This window comes from Dromiciops gliroides, chromosome 3, assembly GCF_019393635.1.
Source record: "Dromiciops gliroides isolate mDroGli1 chromosome 3, mDroGli1.pri, whole genome shotgun sequence".
NCBI lineage: Eukaryota > Metazoa > Chordata > Mammalia > Microbiotheria > Microbiotheriidae > Dromiciops > Dromiciops gliroides.
In genome coordinates this window covers 589,642,527-589,667,016 of record NC_057863.1, presented here as the reverse complement: position 1 = coordinate 589,667,016, position 24,490 = coordinate 589,642,527, and the positions used below count along the sequence as shown (strand labels likewise).

Below are 24,490 nucleotides of genomic sequence, written 5' to 3'. Positions count from 1 at the left end.
ACAAACAATAAAACAAAAAAAAGAGGAAATTAAGAAAAGGTAGATAGGCTCAGCTATATTAAAATGAAAAATTTCTGCACAATGAAAATATCATTGTTAACAACAAAAAAAAAGCCAGATTGTGAATCTATGGTAAATAGGACACCTAAAAAGCTAAGGTAAAAAATAGATGAAGGTACTCTTTAAAAAAATGTATAAAGGTAACTCCTAGTGAATAATGGATAAATGCTCAAAATATATGGATTATTTAGTAAAGAAATACAAAATATTTACCCATTTGCAAACATATTCAAACTTACTAATTATGAAAGAAATATAAATTAAACCAATTCTGAAGTATTAACACCCAATTAATGAAAAAAAATGACTAAACTCAATAATGACAGGGGTGTGGAGAAACAGATTTATTTACTGCTATAATTTAAAAACCTGCAGAATTTTTCTGGAGAACAATTGACAATAGAGTAAAAGTTTAAAAATAATTATCATTTGGGGGCAGCTAGGTGGCTCAGTGGATAAAGCACCAGCCCTGGATTCAGGAGGACCTGAGTTCAAATCTGGCCTCAGACACTTGACACTTACTAGCTATGTGACCCTGGGCAAGTCACTTAACCCTCACTGCCTTGTCCAAAAAAAAAAAATCATCATTTGACCCAATAATTATGCTGTTGGAAAGCTATCCTAAAAAATATTAGCTATTTTTGTTATCTAGTCAGATTTTTCATAGCAACAATAAACATAATTGCAAATAAACAAAAGAACAATCTCAATGTCTAACAGGGAAATGGTTAGTCTGGCAGAGCTTGTTTCTTTCAACCACACCATTTTCTTTTTCATTATCAAGATCTAACAGAATGGGAAGAGTAGTAGTTCTATTGAAGGCACTACTCACAATCTTTCTAATCACCTAGCTTTGCAACCTCAGCACTTTCTATTATTCCTTCCTTTCCCTCATTTCCTATATTAAGTTGCAAAGTCTTCTCTATCTACCTCCTTTCTCTCCTCATACAACCCCCATCTCAGTTCAGGCCTCATTAGTCTTGCTCTAAATAGCCTCAACTTTTGTCTCCCTAATTTTCTCCCTTTGCGAATCCCTTCTGCACGCTACAGCCAAAATGAGATTTCTAAAGCAGAAATTTGACCTTGATATTCTTTTCTTTTTTTGTTTTTGGTGGGGCAATGAAGGTTAAGTGACTTGCCCAGGGTCACACAGTTAGTAAGTGTCAAGTGTCAGGCTGGATTTAAACTTGGGTTCATCTGAATCTAGAGCCAGTACTTTATCCAATGTGCCACCTAGCTGCCCCTTGACCTTGATTTTCTTTTACTCAAATAGCTTTCCAAATGCTTCTGTTTAACATTTAAAGTCATACACAGGAAGCAGAGTCAAGATGGCAGTATAAAAGAAGCAACCCAAGTAACTCTCCCAAAAGTTTCCTCCAATTTTAAAACAACATGTCAAATACAATTCTAGAGTAGTAGAGACAACAAAAGGTCAAAGTGATATATTTTTCCAGCCCAAGACAACTCACAAGGTTGGTAGGAAAGGTCTGTGACACTGGGGTGGGAACCAGTCTGGAGTGCATGTGGTGTGGCAACCCAGTGGTGGGTTGTGGAGTCAAGCTCTCAGCCTAGAGGCAGTAAAGAGTTGGGCAACTGGTCAGAAAGAGATTACAAGGGATCCAGAGCTAACACTGGGTGTAGGACCCTACTGGATTGACTAAATATAGTTCTGGGTCACAGCTCCAGAGTGAAGCAGAGTGCTAGTCCTTGGGGATGCATGGGAACAGGGGTCTTTCTGCCAAAGCTCAGACCAGAAAGGCAGTGACTACACCTCTCCTCAGATCTTATCACCTTGAAAGCAACAAAAACTTCCAACCCCCCAGAACTTGCTGTGAAAACAGCAGCTTAGAAAAGTGCCTCCCAAATCCCAGTGAGCAGAGCCCAACTATAACATAAAGTTGAAAGTCATCAAATATATGCTGGGAAAATGAGAAAACAACAACAAAAAAATAATCTGACCATAAAAAGCTATAATGGTGACAGGGAAGATCAAGAACAAACTCAGAAGACGACAACAACATAAAACAACCTACAAGCAAAACCTCAAAGAAAAATTAAAATTAGACACAAGTCCAACAAGAATTCCTGGAAGCACCAAAGAAAGAGAAAAGAATGGTAAAGGAAGGACAGCTAGGTGGCTCAGTGGATACAGCACTGGCCCTGGATTAGGGAGGACCTGAATTCAGATCTGGCCTCAGACACTTGACACTTACTAGCTGTGTGACCCTGGGCAAGTCACTTAACCCTCATTGCCCCACAAAAACAAACAAAAAAGAACGGTAGAGGTAAAAATGGGAAAAGAAATGAAAGTGATGCAAGAAAACTATGAAGAGAAGTAAAAGGCAAAAAAATTGAAGAAAGTAACACCTTAAAAAATCAGAACTGGTAAAATGATAAAAGAAGTAGAAAAATTCATTGAAGAAAAGAACTCAGCAGAATTGGCCAAGTGGAAAAAAGAGGTACGAAGCTTTACTGAAGAAAATCATTCCTTAAAAATCAGAATTGGGAAAGTGGAAGTTAACAACTCCATAAGACATCAAGAAAAAAAAACAAAGTCAAAAGAATGGGTAGAGCGGGGGAGGGGGCAGTCAGTAGCACAACACTTTTGAGGAGGAATAGGGCAAAATAAGATAGAAAATAGGGTAAATATAATTGGAAGGGAAAAGGATGGAGGAAAATAGTTATGATGATTGACTACAATGTCAAAACATATGGTACCTACTCTGCTGGGCTATTGTGAAGAAAATTCTTTATCAAGTTTAAGGTACTATATAAAAGTTATGATGAACAGAATGCTATCAGAAAAACCTGGAAAGACCCACATGAACTGAAGCAGAGAGAAATGTACTGTATACAAAATAACAGCATTAGTGTAAGATGATCTGCAGGGAAGCATATGGTTATTTTCAGCAAGGCAATGATCCAAGATAACTCTGAAGAACTTATGAAAATTTCAATCCAGCTACAGAGAAAGAACTGATGGGTATCTGAAAACAAACTTAAACACATTTTTTTTTTGACAATTTCTTAATCCAAAGTTTTGTTTTTATCTGTTTTCTCTCACAACCTAGCTAATGTAGAGTTGTTTTCCATGACTGCTCGTGTATAATTTATATTGAATTGCTTGAGTTCTTGGGGTGAGGGTGGGAAGGGAGGGAGGAAGAGAAGTTGGAACACAAAGGTTTTTTTTTTAAATTGATGTCAAAAATAAAAGCATTTTATTATTTTCCAGTTACATGTAAGGATAGTTTTCAACATTTGTTTTCATAGGATTTTTTTTTTTAGTGAGGCAATTGGGGTTAAGTGACTTGCCTAGGGTCACACAGCTAGTAAGTGTTAAGTGTCTGAGGCCGGATTTGAACTCAGGTACTCCTGACTCCAGGGCCGGTGCTCTATCCACTGTGCCATCTAGCTGCCCCCATAGGATTTTTAGTTCCAAAATTTTCTCCCACCTTCCCTTACCTCCCTCCTCCACAAAAAGGAAAGCAATTTGATATAGGTTATATATGTGCAATCACATTAAACATATTTCTGCATTAGTCATATTGTGAAAGAAGAATCAGAACACAAGGGAAAAACCTCAAAAAAGAAGGAAAAAAAACAGCCCCCAAATAGAAACAGTATGGTTCAATCTACATTCATAATCCATAGTTCTTTTTTTCTGGATGTTGAAAACATTTTCTATCATGAGTTCTTTAAAATTGTTTTGAATCACTGCACTGCTGAGAAGAGCCAAGTCTTTCACTATTGTTCCTCACACAATGTTGCTGTTACTGTGTATAATGTTCTCCTGATTCTGTTCCTCTCAGTAAGCATCAGTTCGTGTAAGTCCTTCCAGGTTTCTCTGAACACCTCCTGCTCATCTTTTCTTACAACACAATAGTATTCCATTACATTCATATAACACAACTTGTTTGGCCATCCCCCAATTGATGGGCATTCCAATTCTTTGCCATCACAAAGAGAGCTGCTATAAATATTTTTTGTATATGTGGGTCCTTTTCCCTCTTCTATTATCTCTTTGGGCACAGTTCCAAATTGCTCTCCAGAATGGTTGGATCAGTTCACAGCTCCACTAACAATGCATTAGTGTTACAATTTTTCCACAGCTTTTCCAACATTTATTATTTTTCTTTTTTGTCATATTAGCCAATCTGATAGGTGTGAGGTGGTACCTCAGAGTTGTTTTAATTTGCATTTCTCTAATCAATAGTGATTTAGAGCATTTTTTCATATGATAATAGATAGCTTTGATTTCTTCATCTGAAAACTGCCTGTTCATATCCTTTGACCATTTCTCAACTGGAGAATGACTTACATTGTTATAAATTTGATTTAGTTCCCTATATATTTTAGAAACGAGGCCTTTATCAGAAATACTGGCTGTAAAAATTGTGTCCCAGCTTTCTGCCTCCCTTCTAATTTTGGCTGCATTGCTTCTATTGTTACAAAACCTTTTTAATTTACTGTAATCAAAGTCATCCATCTTGCATTTCAGAATATTCTCTCTTGTTTGGACATAAATTGTTTTTCTCTCCATAGATCTGAGAGGTAAACTACTCCTTCCTCTCCTAATTTATCTATGATATCACCCTTCATGTCTAAATCTTGTACCCACTTTGACCTTATTTTGGTATACAGTGTAAGATCTCGGTCTATGCCTAGCTTCTGCCATTAAATCTAACTTTCTAAGCGAAATGTATGAGTATTTATAAAAATATAAATTGCCCAGATAAACAGAAGAGGACACAGAATACTCAAATAACCCTATCTTAGAAAAAGAAATTGAACAAGCCATCAATAAGCTTCCTAAGAAAAAATTCCCAGGATCAGATGGATTTATAAGTGAATTCAACCATCTATTTAAGAGAATGAGTTTTTTTCCCCTAGGGCAATGAGGGTTAAGTGACACAGCTAGTAAGTGTCAAGTGTCTCAGGCCGGATTTGAACTTAGGTCCTCCTGAATCCAGGGTCAGTGCTTTATCTACTGCACCACCTAGCTGCTCGGAGAATGATTAATTCTAATACTATACAAGCTATTTGGAAAAACCAGTTAAGGAGTCCTACCAAATTTATTTTTTGACATGAATATGGTTTTTATACCTAAACCAGGAAGAGAAATAATACAGAAAGAAAATTATAGACCAATTTCCCTAATGAATATCAATGCAAAAATTTTAAATAAGATACTAGCAAGGAGATTACAACAATATATCACAAAGTTCATATACTATGACCAGGAGGGATTTATACCAGGAATGTGGGACTGGTTCAATAATGGAAAAAGTATAAGCATAATTAACCATATTGATAACAAGACCAACAAAAAACATATAATTACGTCAATAGATGCAAAAAAATCTTTTGACAAAATGCAACACTCATTCCTTATTAAAAACACCAGGAAGCACAGGGCTAAATGGAGTTTCCCTTAAAATAATAAGTAGTATCTATCTAAAACCAAGAATTATCTGTAAACCAGAAGCTTTCCCAATAAGATCAGGAGTCAAGAAAGGTTATCCATTATCACTACTATTATTCAATATTGTACTAAAAATGCTAGCTATAGCAATAAGAAAAAGACATTGAAAGAATAAGTAATTAGTAAACAAAACTATCACTCTTTGCAGATGGCATAATGATATACTTAGAGAATCCTAGAGATCAACTGAAAAACTATAACAATTTTAGCAAAATCGGTGAAATAAACCCACATAAATGATTAGCATTTCTATATATTACCAACAAAGTAGACAAAAAGAGAAATTCCAAAGAAATGGAAATTAAGGGAATGCTCATCAATTGGGGTACAGCTGAACAAGCTGTGGTATTTGAATGTAATGGAATACTATTGTGCTATAAGAAAAAAAGAACAGGCAGATTTCAGAAAAACCTGGAAAGACTTACATGAACTGATCCTGAGTGAAGTGAGCAGAACCAGAACATTGTACACAGTATTAACAACATTATGTGTTGATCAACTGTGATAGACTTGATTCTTCTCAGCAATACAATGATCCAAGACAATTCCAAAAGACGCATGATGCAAAATAATATCCACATCTAGAGAAAGATCTATGAAGTCTGAATGCAAATCATAGCATACTATTTTCACTTTTTTTTGTGTATGGTTTTTCCCTTTCATTCTGTTTCTTCTTTCACATGACTATAGAAAAAAAATAACTGCAGACAAAATAAAATATTTGGTAGTCTACCTGCTAAGACAAAGCCAGGAACTACATGAACACAATTTGACAGTTTCGGATCCAGTAGTCTGCTGGAACAGGTCCCTGCACTGCTACAGGTAAGATGTTAAGGAAAAAAGACACAGAGACGTAGGATGGGATTGGAAGGGCTCCATGCACTTGGGTGGAGGCAAAAGGCAAGGTTTATTTGGACAGTATGACATTTTTATACCTGAGGTGAGCAAAAGGAATGTCTTTGTGTGAAGTTCGTGCCAAAAGAGCAGGATGAGGGGATTGGTTCCTAGACCTTGGCCATGTAGGCCTTATTTATGATAAGGAGCATGTTTCTGTCCTTTGAAGTTTCCTTGGCGCCTATGCAAATGCATCATCCTTGGTGCCCAGCAAATGCATCTGCATCCAGGAAGGATCATTGTGGTTTATAGCCCTCTTATCAAGGGCTAAGAATCAGCACATATTTTCTGGAGGGGGGGGGGGTGTTGGGTTTCTGTCTGTGAGCTTTGCTCGAACAGTAAAAGGGGGGCTTAGTTAACCCCTAACAACAATTACAAAACACTTTTTTTTTTAAAGTGAGGCAATTGGGGTTAAGTGACTTGCCCAGGGTCACACAGCTAGTAAGCGTTAAGTATCTGAGGCCGGATTTGAACTCAGGTACTCCTGACTCCAGGGCCGGTGCTCTATCCACTGCACCACCTAGCTGCCCCACAAAACACTTTTCATAAAAGTAAAGACAGATCTAAATAACTAGAGAAATATTAATTGCTTATGGATTGGCCAAGCCAGTATAATAAAAAAAGGCCAATTCTACCTAAATTAATTTACTTATTCGATGCCATACAATCAATCCAAAACCTTAAAAAACAAGAAAAAATAACAAAATTCATCTAGAAGAACAAAAGGTCATGAATATCCAGGGGATTAATAATAAAAAAAAAAGTGAAGGCAGGTGGCCTAGCAGTACAAGATTCCAAACTATATTATAAAACAGTAATCATCAAAACAATCTGGTACTGGCTAAGAAATAGAGTGGTGGACCAATGGAATAGATCAGGTACATAATACACAGTGGTAAATAAATGACCATAGTAATCTAGTGGTTGTTAACTCAAAGATCCAAGTTTTGGGGGCAAGAACTCACTATATGACAAAAATTGTAGGAAAAACTGTAAAAAAGTTTTGGCAGAAGATAAGTAAAGACCAACATCTCACACCATATACCAAGATAAAGTTAAAATGGGTATATGATTTAGCTATAAAGGGTGATATCATAAGCAAATCTGAGGAGCTTGGAAAATTTTATCTATCAGATCTATGGATAAGAAAAGAATTATAACCAAACAAAAGATAGAGAGGATCATGGAAGTAAAATGATAATTTTGATTACATTAAATTAAAAAGGTTTTGAACCAATAAAACCAATGCAGTCAAGATTAGAAGGAATCAGGAAACTGGGGGAAATTTTTACAGCAAGTTTTTCTGATAAAGGGTTCATTTCTCAAATATATATGGAAGAAAAACAAATTTCTAAAAATAAGAATCATTACCCAATTGATAAATAGTCAAAGGGTATAAACAGGTAGTTTTCAGAAGAAGAAATCAAAGCTCTATATAGTCAGATTAAAAAACTGCTTTAAGGGGCAGCTAGGTGGCACAGTGGATAGAGCACCGGCCCTGGAGTCAGGAGGACCTGAGTTCAAATCTGACCTCAGACACTTAACACTTACTAGCTGTGTGACCCTGGGCAAGTCATTTAACCCCAACTGCCTAAGGGGGAAAAACCCCAAAAAACCCAAAAAACTGCTTTAAGTCACTGTTGATTAGAGAAATGCAAATTAAAACAATTCTGAGGTACCACCTCAAACCTATCAGATTGGCTAATATGACAGAAAAGCAAAGTGACAAATGCAGAAGGGGATGTGGAAAAACAGGAACACTAATGTAATGCTAGAGTTGTGATTGGTACAACCATTCTGGAGAACGATTTGGAACTATGCCTAAAGGGCTTTCTATAAAACTGCATACTCCTTGACCCAAAGAGATTAAAGAAAAAGGAAAAAGACCCATATGTACAAAAATATTTATAGCAGCTCTATTTGTAGTAGCAAAATATTGAAAACTGAGGGGATGCCCGTAAATTGGGGAATGGCTGAACAAGTTGTGGTATCTGAATATGATGGAATACTACCGTGTTGTAAGAAATAAAGAGCAGGATAATTTCAGAAAAACCTGAGAAGACCCATATACATTATTTTTGGATAATAAATATCTTTATTTAAAGTTGTGAGTTGCAAATTCTATCCCTCCTTCCTTCCCTCTCTTTCCTCCTCCCTGAGGTGGGAAGCAATCAGATATGGGTTATACATGTGCAATTATGTAAAACATTACCATATTAAGGACTTATATAAACTGACACAAAGTGAAACGAGAAGAACCAGGAGAACATGGTATACAGTAATAGCTAAATTGTAAGGATGATCAAATATGAAAAGACTAAGCTACTTACATTAAGGCAATGATTCAAGACAATTTCAAAGGACTCATGATGAAAAATGCTATTCACCACTACAGCAAAAACTGGCCAAGTCTGCATGCAGACTGAAGTATTTTTTTTTCCACTTTATTTTATTTTTCTTGTCTTTTTTTGTAACATGGCAAATATAGAAATATGTTTTGCATGTGTTCACATGTATAACTGACACTATAGTATCAGCTGGGTGGAGGGAGAAAATTTGGAACTCAAAAGGGCAGGGGGAGGCACACTAAAAAAATTTGATTTTGGGGGTAAAAATAAATAAGGTCATTTACATTTAAGTTACAGCCTACATTTTTAGGCTTATGACACACTACTCTTCTTCACATATCCTAGGGTCCAGTCAAACTGGCCTACTTGCTCTTCAACTGAAGCAACATGCCATCTCCCATTTTAGTGCCTTTGCAAAGACTTTTCCCCATGCTTGGCTTATACTCTATCTTCATTTGCACTCTGTAGAATTCCTTATTTACTTGAAGGTTCAACTAAAAATGTACCATCTCCTACCTATTTCTCTCTGTGACTAGTGCTCTTCCATTCAAAAATTATTTTGTATAAATTGTGTTCTTATTGTATTCTCTCAATAAAATGCAAGTTCTCTGAAAGCATGGACTGTTTTATTTTTGTTGCAATATTCCCATCACCTAGCATAGCAGAAACTTAAAAAATGTTTGCTTAATGGCTTATAGAGCTGAAATGGAGATTGGATTCTAGTACTCCTAAAGGCAAAGGAAAAGCTATACAGAAGCAATTGGGGAAGTAGGGTGAAGGAAGAGTGCAAAGTGTGAAAAATTTGATTGAACTTGCACTGAGGAATAAGAGACTTCTCTCGTGCCTTACTGTGACTTTTCTCAGTTTTTAAAGGATTAATAAAAAACTAACCAATCTGCTAATTTCTTCTTGTCTATCGGGAGCAGATCTTGCAGTTGCCTTGATCATGGTGGACGTCTGATTGTCAGTTAGCTTCTTAATGCACCGTTGTCCTGCCACAATATTACAGACCTACAAATGGGGAAAAAGATTACGTTCTAAATGTCACTTGAGTCCTTCTTAAAAACAAAAATGAACAAAACCCCCCCCAAAATAAAAACAAACCATTCGTTACATAACTTGGTGTGAAAAATCTACTTCCATAAACCTCTATTATTATTACTCTATTATCTAGGTGGTACATTGGATAGACTCAGGAAAATTAGTTCAAATCTGGCCTCAGACACTTACTAGCTGGATGATCCTGAGCAAGTCACTTAACCTCCTTTTGTCTGTATTTCCTCATCTGTGAAATCAGGATAACAAAAGCCTCTACCTCCCAGGTGGTTGTGAGGATTAACTGAGATATTTGTTAAATGCTTAATCAGCACAGGACGTGGCACATAAAAAATGCTTGTTCCTTCTTTCTCAAAGTCTACTTTAATGAACTTTTGAAAGTACCAGAGATTTTTTCCATTTTTAAACAGGAACAGTTTGTAGAATTTAATATATACTTTTACTTATTTATCAGAAGGAAGAGTAAGGAAGATTATGTAAAAAATTTGAACATACTAGTGATACTTGATGGATCACAAAGTACATTATTAGCCTATTTACATATTATAATAGTTCCTAGGTTGTAGCTAGGTGACACAGTGGGTAAAGTGCCAGGCCTGAAGTCAAGAAGACTCCTCTGGCCTCAGACATTTATTAGCTGTGTGCCCCAGGGCAAGTTATTTAACCTTGTTTGCTTCAGTTTCCTCATCTGTCAAATGAGCTGGAGAAGGAAATGGCAAACCACTCTAATATCTTTGCCATGAAAGTCCCAATGGGGTTATAAAGAGTAGGACATGACTGAAAAATGAACCCCCCCCCAAAAAAAAAACAGTTCCCAAAGTTATGAATTATAAACCAAGACAAGAAGTTTTAATTACTTCCAGAGGCAGGTAAGTATGCTTCTGCTCCTGTCCCACCTGAAGACAGGGAAGGTGAGGATACTTCAGCTGGAGGTTGTACTTCTCTCTGAAATACTGTGCTACTGTCCTTTCTACAGTTTGGCCACTTTCTAACTGTAAAGGAAAGCTGGAAAACAGAGGATGATTTTAAAAAACAACATGGAAAGTAAGATCATTGATTGTCATCCTGTTATGAATGAGGAAAGCTCCAAATCCACTTAGTGCTAGAATATTCCCTACACATTGTCTGTCCACTTACAAATACCAGCTTCTCTTACGTTTGATGACTGGCAGGTCTCCTTGTTACATTACAAACACGATATTTCCGTCTCATTGTTCCACAATGAGTCACTTCAACCTTCAGACCTGTACCCAACAACAAAAACTGGGGTTACAACTATTGCATATAAAATACATTTGCAGTTGAACATAGAAAACAACAGAAAAGCCCGTGTACTACCACAAGAGCTAAAGAGTTATTTTTGAACAGATAAAAACATTTAGAGCACAAATTGGTAGTGAAATACTATTAATTTAGAAATTCTTAATTCTCATCAACTCAATGCAGTCCTTTCCAAAGGCTCTTTACTTAAACAATGAAACTAATATAAATTCAGTAACCTCTACAAGTCATGGGAAAAAGGCTACTATCAGCAAACACCTATTAGTCATAAGATCCAGGTGTTTGAAAGGGAAACTGTGAGAGTGTAAATAATATCAAGATGACTGTGTTCTACCCTTTGAAAATATAGAATATTTGATAAGCCTGATTTACTAACATACTGACTAGAGACCGTAACTCCATAAACCAGTGGAAGGAAGGTCTTGACAAGTTTATTGAGCAAGAGGTGACTTGAATAGGACCTCTGTATACAAGTAGAGCTATTCTCTAAAGAGCTACTTTACTCTTAGCTACTGGGGTTGAGGGACAATGTAAAATGCTTCCTAGACTTCCTAAAAGATTCTGCTTCAATACTTTTTTGGTGATATACTTCTTAGAGATATGTTAGAAAACTATTAAATTGAATCAATAAGGAGACAGAAAATTCTTGAGGTGACCCTTACATACAAAAATCTAGATCAATCACAATTCAGACTATTTTTCTGTAGAATAACAAAGGCTAAGAAAATAAAATATGGCGAGAAACATTACAAAAATATATCCTAAAGGTGTGTGTATTATTATATAGCAAAGTGTCAAGTGAGGAAAATATTTCAAATAATAAACTGCAAAAAGGACTGCCTAGCCGTCTGAATCATTTGAATAAATTATGATTTATTTCCCCTCTGAATTGGACAGTCATTTTCATTAATAAAGCTCTGCAAACATCCTAAATAAGTTTCACTCTTACTGCAACTACCATTTTTATTACGTTATAAAAACAAATTTCCCTCAAGATTTCTGCTGTCCAACTATGAAAGATGGCTGAATTGATCAATGTTCTCTAGATTATTATTAAACATTAATAGAAATAAAAGAAAAAATTCAACTGGAAGCAAATTAATACCATGGAAAATGAGTGTTTGTGCTTCCACTTCATATGCCTGTCATCAGGGTTTTTTCTGGGAATACACTGAAAATGAAATATACTTTCCATTTAAAGTGTATAGCTTGGAAGACTGAAATTTTGAGTTTGCCTGACTTTCTAATGTTGTTATATAAACACAACATGTTTTTATCTCTTTAAAACATCAGGAAGGGAAGAAAAAACCTGACTTGTCAATGAGAAATACTTAAATGCCATTATTTGGGAAAAATACTATTGGCCAGTCAGCAACCCCCACTTTCCCAAATATAAGACAACAGAAGCTATAAATATTCAGATCATTGTCAAAAGGGCATAAAAAGCTGAGTTTTTAAAATGTGGCTAAATGTTTTGGTTCCCAGTCCCCTCCCCACCACCTCCACCCAACCAAATGTTTGGTTGGCTTTAATCAAATATTTAACCTATAAACTTGGCTTTACCTTCACTATAACATCAACTTTATAATGATTTCTAGTGATTTTTCAGTCATTTCTTTGGGCCCCTGAGCAGTTGAAGTTAAGCTCGATTCCATGCTCTTCGGGCAGCAGCTGAATCCTTGTTCTGTACATCTTGTATTTTCTGTGACAGAGTGGTGATATGAGTTGATTGCATAGTTACCGCAAAGTAATGTATGTGATTTTATGATACTGAGGTGGTAACTAAGCAGCAACTCCATTGGAAACTATGGCATTTAGATGGTAACGTATTAATGGTTCTGCCCTATCTCCTGGAAAATGCAAACTGTGCCGTTAATGCTAATAACGTAAAGACAATGGCATAAGTAGCAAGATAAAATAAAGGTTTCTTGTTGTAGCACTTGAGGAGCATTTCTTAAGATAAAACTAAGATGCTTATTTTCAAAGCAGGAGAAATTTCCCTTCTAATCTTTTTTCTCCTGGTGACAGGCACAGTATTAATGTCTGTTGGAGAAGCAGAGATACCACTTCTCAGTACTATTTGACATTCTAAAACATTTATATTGGACAGCTTGAATGATTTAGCCCATTGAACCAAAACTCACATTCACCAAGAATAGTTTTTAAAAACCATGATGTATCTGTTCTTGGGCATGGGCATTTTGTAAATTTCTTATCAGTTACACTAAATGGAAGAAGCTGTGCCACCCAGGTAAAAGGAAGTAACTGTATATACGTTTTTGCCACTGAGACAAAATTGTTAAGATTTCAACGAATCAATGGCCAACTGTGACCAACTCTAACTACCCTTAGTCCTCATTACTTCAGGACAACGTATGTTAAACAGGGTTGATCAGCTCCACATTCCAAATGTTTTTAAATGAAAAGAAAGTAGAGAGGACTTGACTGAGGTAATGTTTGACAGTCTACATTATCTAATTTCACAGAAACTGAAGAAAGTCACTCTACTGGAACACTGTCAAAGATTAAGTACTCCAGCTTTGAAAATTAAACACACCTGAGAGATGAGCTTCCTGCCTTTAAGGGCATGGCAAAAGCTGGATCCCACCAACACCCCAACTTCTCCAGTTAGAGTAGGTTTGGTATCCAGTCAAAATACTAGTTGGCACATCAATTTTATTTTGCATGATGATGACTCATACTACTTTTAAAAAGCACAGAATATTTTCATTATTTGCTATTTTATTTCTTGTAGATGAAGCAAAATAAAGCCCTACCCAACTAAGATGCTGTAGAAATGAATGCATATGACAGTCTGGGGAGTATTCTTACTGGTGATATATGATAAATGAAAAGCTACTTGGATTATGAAACAAAATTTCAAAGAAAGCTGTAATCATCACTCCATTTTTGGTCATGATATAGAAGCTATTCCAGATGAAGACATGCTTGTCTACTCACCCTTTATCTCTTTGGTGAATTTTACCCGATGAGAATCAGTAAGAGATCTTGGTTGTTCATCAATATTATGAATGTCAAGGACTTCACACATGAACTGAATTACAGGTTGTGCTTTGTAGAAGGCAGTGGCAGAAACTAGAAGGAGAAAAAATTTTAAAGAATCAAGGAATCTGGGGGCATCTAGGTGGCTCAGTGGATAAAGCACAGGCCCAGGATTCAGGAAGACCTGAGCTCAAATCCGGCCTCAGACACTTGACACTAGCTGTGTGACCCATGGCAAGTCACTCTTTGTACAGAGTTCAAATGCTACTTAAAAGAAATATCAACATCTAGAGTTCATCAACCAGTACATATAACAAAAGTTACTAATATACCAATTTTAGGTTTGTTTTTAAAAAGCATTCATGAAGCAGGATCCTAACGTGATTAGAGGTATATAACTACTAAAACACTAAAGAATGAATCTTCTTTATACAGTTCTTTTCAGTCTAAAATCACTTTAGCGAAGGTATTATCATACAGCATTACTTAGTCCAATTTCATTGTACAGGTAATGAAAGTGAGACTCAAAAAGGTGAAGTGACTTGTGCATGGTCACATGGGAAACAAGTGGTAAAACTGGAATGCAAATACAGGTTGTCTGGGTCTTATAAACTTATTCTTTCCATGATACTACGGTAATTCTGAAAGTGACTGAGGCAAACTGACATTAATGGTAATAAGTGTAGTATTAATATTACTGATAATAAAATCTAAAAGTAGGTTTTTCTAACAAATCTGTGACAAGATTTTTTTGGTTGTTACTTTCTTTTTCTCCTCAGAGAAAAGAAAAAATTTAGCCAACTGAATATGGTATTTATTATTGTTGTTACTGTTGCCATTATTACACTTGCTTTTTGTCATCATTAAGCCCAAAGACTTATACGAATGAGGAAAATATGTAAAGAGTTCAGGGAAAAGGCAAGAAATATAGCATTTAAAAATTTTCATGTCAGCACAATTAAGACATGCCAAGAGTTAGATCTGACACCATTCTCCTAGTCCTGTTAGTCATATTATGTTTTTTTACTCAATGTTTCTCCTTTTGGTCTGTCTCTAGTCTAGGTCATTGGTCAGCAGCTCCTCCATAGTAGGGCAGGTACATTAGAAGTAAAATCAGGGCAGCTAGGTGGTGCAGTGGATAAAGTACAAGCCCTGGATTCAGGAGGACCTGAGACACTTGACACTTACTAGCTGTGTGACCCTGGGCAAGTCACTTAACCCTCATTGCCCTGCCGAAAAAAAAGGAATCAAACTTTTTTCATTTATAAGAAATTTGCAGAGGTCAAGGAAGAACTAAAATCAATGACTAAAATGAAGTTTTTGAGAAGTAATATTCACATTTTTAAAGTGCTATACCTTTCTTTCACTGCTGGGACAATCTAAGCACTATGGAGTTAAGGAAGATGTCTCCTACTTCTCACTTAGCAGTGTCTTGTCAATAACAGACATTTAATGAATGGCTGTCAAAGAAATGCGTTCCTTGCTATGTCAATAGTCTATATTGGAAAAAGCAAATAAAGCTATATAAGATATGTGCAATAAATAAAGATTCAAAGATTGTTTTTTAGCACTGTCCTTTCCAATACTACTGATTTATTTTATTCAAAAGTTACAGGAATTTTATGTGGGTGTGAACACATGTGAAAGAAAGACAGTGACTGAGAAAGACTTGCTTTTGTAATTTCAGGCTATTCCTTACTTTTTGCTGCAAAGTATTTCTGAAAAACATAGCATGAAGAAGGTAATCCTAATGTTGATGAGATTTTCCCATAAAAAAAGATACTATAGTTGGGGTTTCAATCCTGATTAAAGGGTAAGACTCAAATAAAACTATGTCATAAAAGCAAAGATACAACTCAAAAACCTCACACTTATGAAATGCTTTATGTACATTATCTCATTTGATCCTCACTACTCCCTAGAGAGGCAGGTTGCATAAGTACCATTGCCTCATTTAAAAGATAAGGAAAATTAGCCTTAAAAAAGGGTGTCCTTGGTCTAGTAAGTGGCAGAATCAGGAAACAGGTCTTTTGACTTGTAGCCCAGTGCTCCTTTTGCTGGAACCTTTTTTGGAGGAACCCATGCTGTTTCATACTATACCATGTTGAATTAATTATAGTAGCATTCTCTGAATTTTCTACCACTATGCTCTGCAATCAACCAACAAGAATTTATCAAATGTCCAAGAAACTCTCCTAAGAACTGTGAAAGGTGGGCATGTTTTATGTGTGCGATTATGAGGAAGTTATTTAAGTTTAAGGAACTTCAGTTTTCAGCTTTGTAAATCAGAGATGTGACAATTTGTTGGACAGGGTTGTCATGAGGATAAAGTGAGACCAAAAATGTATGCTATGTGATTAACTATAAAGCACTACATGACTTATCACATTTAGCAACAAGGGCTTATTCCAGCTAACTATTTTGAGATAAGGTATATTCTTTCACCGCCAAGTCTTTAGAAATTCAAAGGTGACATCTATTTTGCCAAATGGTATTTTGATACCAGACATCTAGAATAACAGAAACAGTCTACTAAAGGCAATAAAAACTCTCTCATATGGGTTAATATATGAAATTTAGATGAAACTTTTGAATGAAGATTTCAATCTACTGTAACCAATACTGAGCAGCATTTTACATTAAAACCACTAAAATTATTTTGGCTTTTCTAGGCAGCATGGCATGAGAAGTAGCTGGGGAATAACTATTCATGAAACCATTTCAAGTGCAACAAAGAGATTTTTATTAAAGCCTGGTCTTGTAGATTTCGTGTCTTTGAACAGCTTTCTTTCTCCCAGTTCTTTCCCTACATAAGATTAGTAGGGCAGTTAGATGGTGTCATGGACAGAGTACCAAGTCTAGAGTGGAAAACCCAAGTTCAAATCCTGCCTCAGACACCTACTAGCTGGAGGACCCCTGGGTAAGTCACTTACCCTGTTTGCCTCAGTTTCCTCATCTGCAAAATCAGAATAATAATAGCCCCTCCCTCCCAGGGTTGTTGTGAGGATCAAATGAGATACTAACTGTAAAGCACTTAACACAGTGCCTGGCACATACTAAGCAATATATAAATTTTAGCTATGAATATTATTTTATAGGGAATGCAACATAGTAAATAGAAGTGGATCCTATTCACAGCATATACAAAGAGCTGAAAGCCAGAGAGAAAAACAAAACCACTGTTACTAATTTTTTTTTCATTTGAACAAAATACTCACTAAGATCAATCTTCTAGTAAAAAATCTTCAGGGGCAGCTAGGTGGCACAGTGGATAGAGCACTGGCCCTGGAGTCAAGAGTACCTGAGTTCAAATCTGGCCTCAGACACTTAACACTTACTAGCTGTGTGACCCTGGGCAAGTCACTTAACCCCAGTTGCCTCACCAAAAAAAAAAGAAAAAATTTTCAGACACAAAACTTCAGTCATCTCTGACTCACTCAATATCCACAATTAGACATCAAATTTTATCAATTCTTCCTTAGAAATCCTATCCACCTCCCATTTCAAATGCTACCATCCTAAGTGTGGCCTTTACCATATATCATGGCCTACCTGTTCATCTAACTCCAATGCAGCATGGACATGTTGCCAGAATGACCTTCCTAAAAGACCACTTTCATCATATCATCTGTGCAGGTTGTTCTGAACATCTGAAATACAGTGCAATTTTGCCTGCTGAAATCTTCCTTTTCCTTCAAGGCTAAGCTCAAATACTTAATCCTTCCACAAATTCTTCCAATTCCTCCAAGATGAAAATGACAGCTCTCTTGCTCCTATAATATTCTACAAGTATTATCCTTGTTGGGGTGTGTGTGTGTGTGTGTGCGCGCGCGCACGCGCGTGTGCATGAGCATGTATCTATCTCTCTCTCTCTATATATATATACACATACATCATTCTAGATATATATAAACACATGCATATACATACATATAAACGTGTGTACACACGTGTGTGGTCCACTCAATTACACTGCAAGCTTTTGGGAAGAATTTGGGTCAGTTTTGTTCCTAGCACTGAGCATTAGAATGTCCTTTATAAATGTTTGTTGAATTGAATGATTCCATTGTTCAAAAACCTTCAATGATTTTCTATTGCCTAGAAAATTAAAGCTAAAATTTCTTAGCCTTGACCAGAGGTATTAATTTTGTCAAATCTCTTTACAATATGATTCCAAGTTACCTTATCAACCAAGCCACTCTCCCTTACAAAAATGGTCTAACTTTCAAATGTTTTATACAATGAATTGATGATTGAAAACTACTGAAATTATTATTTTTACTTCAATAATCTCTATTTGCAAAATTATAATAGAAATTCCAAATCTATCCACCTATCCCAAATTTATCTCCAAATCTCATTTATCTAGATGAGAATAAAGAACCACAATGGATTCCACTCAATTAATATTTATCAAATACCTAATATATGCAAAGCCCTGGGGCTTTGGCAATGGGGATACAAAGATTAAAACTAACACAGGCCCTTTCCCTTAAGGAATTAACAACTTAAAAGGAAATAAAAAGAGATACATATAAATAAGTATGGTACAAAGTAGAAGGTGAGAAGCACAAAAAAATTCCAGGCAAAGGATTATAAGAATTTAAGAAACAAGAAATCATTTGCAGCAGAAATAAGGAAGGATTTCACAAGCTTGGAACTGAAGGAGCATGCAGCAGGTATGGAGAATGCATGAAGACTGAAATATAGCCTCAGTCAAAACAATATTTGCAAGAAACTATTTATGAACTCTAAAACACCAATTCCGCACATGTATGACGTAGAAAGACTACAATGAGTTTAGTTAATTTTTGTCTTGTTTTATGTTTTTTTTAGTGAGGCAACTGGGGTTAAGTGACTTGCCCAGGGTCACACAGCTAGTAAGTGTTAAGTGTCTGAGGCCGCATTTGAACTCACGTCTTCCTGGCTCCAGGGCCAGTGCTCTATCCACTGCACGACCTAGCTGCCCCAGAGTTTAGTTAATTTTTAAAATATTTCCATCCAAAACAGACTAAAGTTAAAAAAAACAAAAGACTAGAAAGGCAAGGTACCAGTCCCTGTTCAGTCACAAACTGTTTGTGAGATCTCAATTAAATGTATCTGCATTCATTTTCCTTGATGTGAATGAGATGATCTCTAACAACCCTTCCAGCTCTAAAATTATATGATTAATTGCCAATGCTACCTCCAATACCACTAGGCTAATTTTCTGCTGATAAAAGACAATACTTCTCTACCATGACAGACAAAATCTTCAACATGTTACAATTTGACTTTTGATGAGCTTATGCAACAGGCTAAAATGAACTAATGTAAGTTTCCCTCACTACTTTAGGTCAACAATACTAAGTTATATCTAAATTAACTTTTAAGGTACAGCATCAAAATCTGTTGTCTAATTTGACAAATATTATAAAATAGTTAACCAGCATTTTTAAAGTTCTGAGGCTTGAAATGTTAAAAAAAATTAAAAATCTAATATAACAAAACATTCTTCAATCATGCATCAGCCCCACCAATGACAAATGACGTAAACTGTAGCCAATACCTACTAAAGTTAATTACTAAATGAATAGATTACGCCCACAGCAGTTGGCAAACCAAGGTTTTGGTTTCCTTGGTAACCAAATTTATGAACTAGATGAGAGCAGTATTTGCTAGTGTAGTGAGGTAAATGATCAAATAAAATAGATTTCCATTCTAGTTTTTACAGTTTCAAACTAGATTAAAAAAATTTAACAACTTAAAAAGTCCTTGTACTAAGTTAATTGATTTTAATTTGAATTTAATTTGAATGAAAATCTTGACTGCACATTACAGTGACTCACACTGAACTTGCAGGCCAGTAAAACCTCCAAGTTCTTTTGAAATTAACTGTTGCCTACCCATCCCTCTCTCATCTTGTACATGATGCTGGTTTTTCTTTCTTTTTTTTTTTTAAATAAGATTTTACTAATGTCTTCTTATTTTTACATCACCAGTTTCCACTAATATCCCTTTTCTCTTCCCTTTTACTGATATAACAAGCAATATTTTTTGAAGAGAAAAAGATAAGGAAAATCAATGAGTATAACTGATCAATATATCTAACAAGGCAAAAAAATATAACAAAAAAAGGAAAATACTAGATGTTGGAGGGGATGTGGGAGAGAACTGGGACGATAATCCAACACTGGTGGAGCTGTGCACAAATCCAACCATTCTGGAGAGCAATTTGGAACCATGCCCAAACAGCTATGGGACTGTTCAAACCCTTTGATCCAGCAATACCACTGCTAGGTTTATATCTCTCAAAGACATTCCAAAAGAGAGAGAGACTCATTTGTACAAAAATATTTATAGCAGCTCTTTTTGTGTAGCTAAGATTGGAAATCAAAGGGATGCCCATAAATTGGGAAATGGCTAAACAAGCTATATTATATGATTGTGATAGAGTATTATTGTGCTATAAGAAATGACAAGCAGGATGATTTCAGAAAGGCCTGGAAAGACTTATATGAACGTATGTATAGTAAGGTGAGCAGAACCAAGAGAATGTTGTGTGCAGTGGCAGCAATTCTGTTCAATGAAGAACTATGCATGACTTATCTATGCTCAGCAATACAATGATCCAAGACAATCCCAAAGGACTATCAATGAAGCATACTATCCACCTCCAAAGAAAGAACTGATATTGATGGAACACAGACTGAAGCATGCTATTTTTCACTTTTTTTCATTTTTTCTTTTATTCAAGTTCTCCTATACAAAATTATTAATATGGTAATGCTTTATATAATTGTACATGTATAACCTATATCTGACTGCTTGCTGCCTTAGGGAGGAGTGAGGGGAGGGAGGGAAGGAAGGAAGGATAAAATTTGGAATTCAAAACTTTAAATAAAAATATTTATTATTTTTTAAAAGTGTGCAATGACAACACTTATGGACCTTCTACCTCCATTAAGGACTGGGGTGATACCATCTTATTTTGAAATATGCTTTAAAAAAAAATTTTTGCAACATTTAAAAAAATACTGTCAGTGTGTGTGTGTGTGTGTGTGTGTGTGTGTGTGTGTCTTGGCTCTGCTTCCTTAACCTGGTTATCAGTTCATGTAGATATTCCCAAGTCCCTCTGTATTAATAACATTCATTATTTCTTACAGCACAATAATGCTCCGTTATATTCATGTACTACAAAATGTTTAGCCATTCTCCAATCAATAGGCATCTATTTTGTTTCCAATTCTTTACTATCATAAAAAAGTAATCCTATAAGTATTTTTGTGTGTGTGTGGGTATGGGAACTTTCTTCTTGTCAATGGTCTTCTTGGGGTATAAATCTAAATGGACTCTCTGGGTCAAAGAGCTGGTTGTTGTCCCTTCATTCTCGAAGACGACCAAAGTGACACCAGTATGTTGGAAAAAAGGTACAATGTGTACTACTGGCTGATAAGACCAATAGGAGTTTGGCATGTTCTACCACAGGTTGGGCACGAATAATCAAAAGAGTACAGACATTTTAGTCACTGTATTTGCAGAATTTCAAACTGCTCTACCATTACACCACAGATCTAGCAACAATGCCTATCTTCCCACAATTCCTCCAACACTGCCCATCTTTGCCAGTTTTCAGGATGTGAGATGAAACCTAAAGGTTGTTTTGATTTACATTTCTTTTATTATTAGTCATTTGGAGCATTTTTTCATGTTTGTTAATAGTTTGCAATTCTTTTGAGAACTGAAGCTCATATTCTTTCATCACATCTCTTGGGCAATGGCTTTTGATCATATATACATTGCTTAATATATCCTGAATAACAATCTCTTATCGGAGAAATTTTATACAAAAAAAATTTCCCCCCTTTTAGTTGCTTCCCTTATCTTAGATCCATTAATTTGTTCTTTGCAGGATCTTTTCTGTTTTCCTGTAATTAAAATTATTTATTTTATCTTTTGTAATTGTCTCCATCCCTAGTTTGGTTAAGAATACATCTACCTACAGCTGTTAAAGTGTATGAAATGCTTTTCTTTCCTTAGGAGGTCTTTCCTAACTAATTTATGTTTTCTGGTTTATCAAAAACTGGGTTATTGAGTTTCATTGTTTTTAGATCTCCCTCGTCTGGTGTATTCCAATGACCTACTTAGTATTTTTTAACCTATACCAAATGGTTTTGATGATCGCTTTGTAATACAGTTCAAGGTTGATAAGTGCTATTCCTCCTTCCTTTTCATTTCCCTTCATATTCTAGATCTTTTATTTTTCCAAACAAATTTTTATTATTTTATTGAGTTCTGAAAAGCATCCCTTTAATTATTTGATTGGCATAGAACTGAATATAAATTAATTCTGACCATATCTTTTTTTTACACTGGCACAGACCAGCCATGAGCACTGAATAAAACATTCCTCTAGCTATTTAAATTGTTTGTTTAAGGAGAACTCTGTAACTGAATCTATGCAAGTCTTCTGTGTGCTTTGGAAAACTGATCCCCACATTATTTATGCATTTTATAGTTATCTGGAATGGATTTCCCTTTCTATTATTATCTCTTGGATTATGTTATTATTATATAGAAATGCAGTTCATTTTTGAGGATTTTTTTTAAAAAAGCCTACAACTTTGCTTAAGCAATTGTCGCAATTGCTAGAATTTTCTAAATAAACCATCATATCATTGGCAAATGGGAATATTTTTATCTCTTTTCCTATCCTTTTGCGCCTTGAAAGTTCAGGTCTGACCATGAACAACCCTCTCCCTCACCCACCAAAGCTCCAAAATTGCCTCAGGATACAATACACTCTTCTGGTTGGCTAAGTCCTTCGCAATCTAGCTTTAGCTTACCCTTTGCAGATTTATTGCATATTACTCTGCTCTAAGCACTATATGTTCTAGTCAAACTGGCTTACTTGCCAATTCCCTTCTACATATATAGCAGGTCTCATGTCAGTGCTTCTATATAGCCTTGAAGGTACTCCTCCCTCGCCTGATAGAATCTATTCAGAGATTTAGCTCACTTCTTCTAGGAGGCCTATTCTTATGTTTGAAGTAGTCAGAGCTTCCACCTCTTGCTGCTCTCCCCAAATGGCTGTATACATTTTGTATTTACTTATCTGACTTCAATATTGTCTTCCCTCAACATAACATAAGCTCCTTGAGGGCAAGGCCTGTTTCATTTTAATCTTTGTTTCTCTATAACGCAAGATGGTGCCTGATATAAAGTAAACACTTAATACTTTTAAAATCAAGTAAACTCATATGACAAAGGAGGGAAAATAATATTTTCCAGTGAAGATATCTAAAATTTCATCTCTATAATTGCGCATCCCCCCCCCCGCCCCTGCCGCCATTTATGGGTTGAATTAAAAACAAAAATGTAAGTTAATTCACTAAAAGGAAGAAGGCTGTTGAGTAACTGTCTCACTACTATATACCATAGGGTACAGGAGAATAAAAAAGCATTTTTGTTATATTTCCAATAACTGGTATAGAAACTGATTACCTCCAACTATTTTCTAATTTTAAGTGTAACGATTGGAGTGACGCCACCTGCTGGAGAGTTACTGTAGGAAAGCTCCGCCATGAGGAGAAGGCATCTGAGGGCAAGCCATGCAGCTTTTCTTTGGCATCAGGAAGTGACATTTGCTTGTGGGTATTGTCTATTAAAGCTACCAGCCAATTAGCTTGGAGCTGTGTGCGCATATGGATGGGGGATGTTCCCAGTTTCACAGGAGGCTTCTGGGAGGAAGGAGGAAGCATTGGGTCCTTTTTGTTCCTGACCTTGCCATGATGGATCAGATGATGGGTTCTCTTAGAAATAGTTAGATTTTTTTTTTTTTGGTGAGGCAATTGGGGTTAAGTGACTTGCCCAGGGTCACACAGCGAGTATGTGTTAAGTGTCTGAGCCTGGATTTGAACTCAGGTACTCCTGACTCCAGGGCCGGTGCTCTATCCACTTCGCCACCTAGCTGCCCCAAAATAGTTAGATTTTTACCTTTCTCTCTGATCCTAATGCTCTTTAATAAATACTTAAACACTTAAATACTCTTGCTAAAGCTTATAATTTACCAGCGACCACTCATTAGATTTTAGATAGTATAGCTAGAATTTTAGCCCCTTACGTAAGTTAGAGCTTCCCCCCGAATCTAAGATAATAAAAATCATGAAAAAACAAAACACTCTTACCTAGACTAATATTTATTGGTTAAATGTGTTTTCCTTTCTAAAGGACACATTTTAAGTGGTTCTGACTATAAAGCAGCTAAATTCTACATGTTATTTATTCTCCCTATTTTTTTCTAGAAGCAAAACAACAAAATCTTTTTTTTTCCTGAAATGGTAGATACAAAAACATAACTTCTTGAAAAAGCAGCCCCTAAAAGTAT

At 35.8% G+C, this 24,490-nt stretch overlaps 1 protein-coding gene across 1 annotated transcript in view; it reads right to left on the bottom strand.

Moving 5' to 3' along the window:
* Window positions 1–24,490, bottom strand: part of LOC122751134 (protein argonaute-3) — a 110,461-nt gene that overhangs the window by 25,327 nt on the left and 60,644 nt on the right. The window contains exons 6-9 of the mRNA XM_043998073.1: window positions 14,083–14,217; window positions 10,997–11,084; window positions 10,698–10,845; window positions 9,676–9,795 (exon numbers count right to left, since the gene is read on the bottom strand). Of these exons, the coding sequence (XP_043854008.1) occupies window positions 9,676–9,795; window positions 10,698–10,845; window positions 10,997–11,084; window positions 14,083–14,217 (491 nt within the window). The remainder of the gene's footprint in view (window positions 1–9,675; window positions 9,796–10,697; window positions 10,846–10,996; window positions 11,085–14,082; window positions 14,218–24,490) is intronic.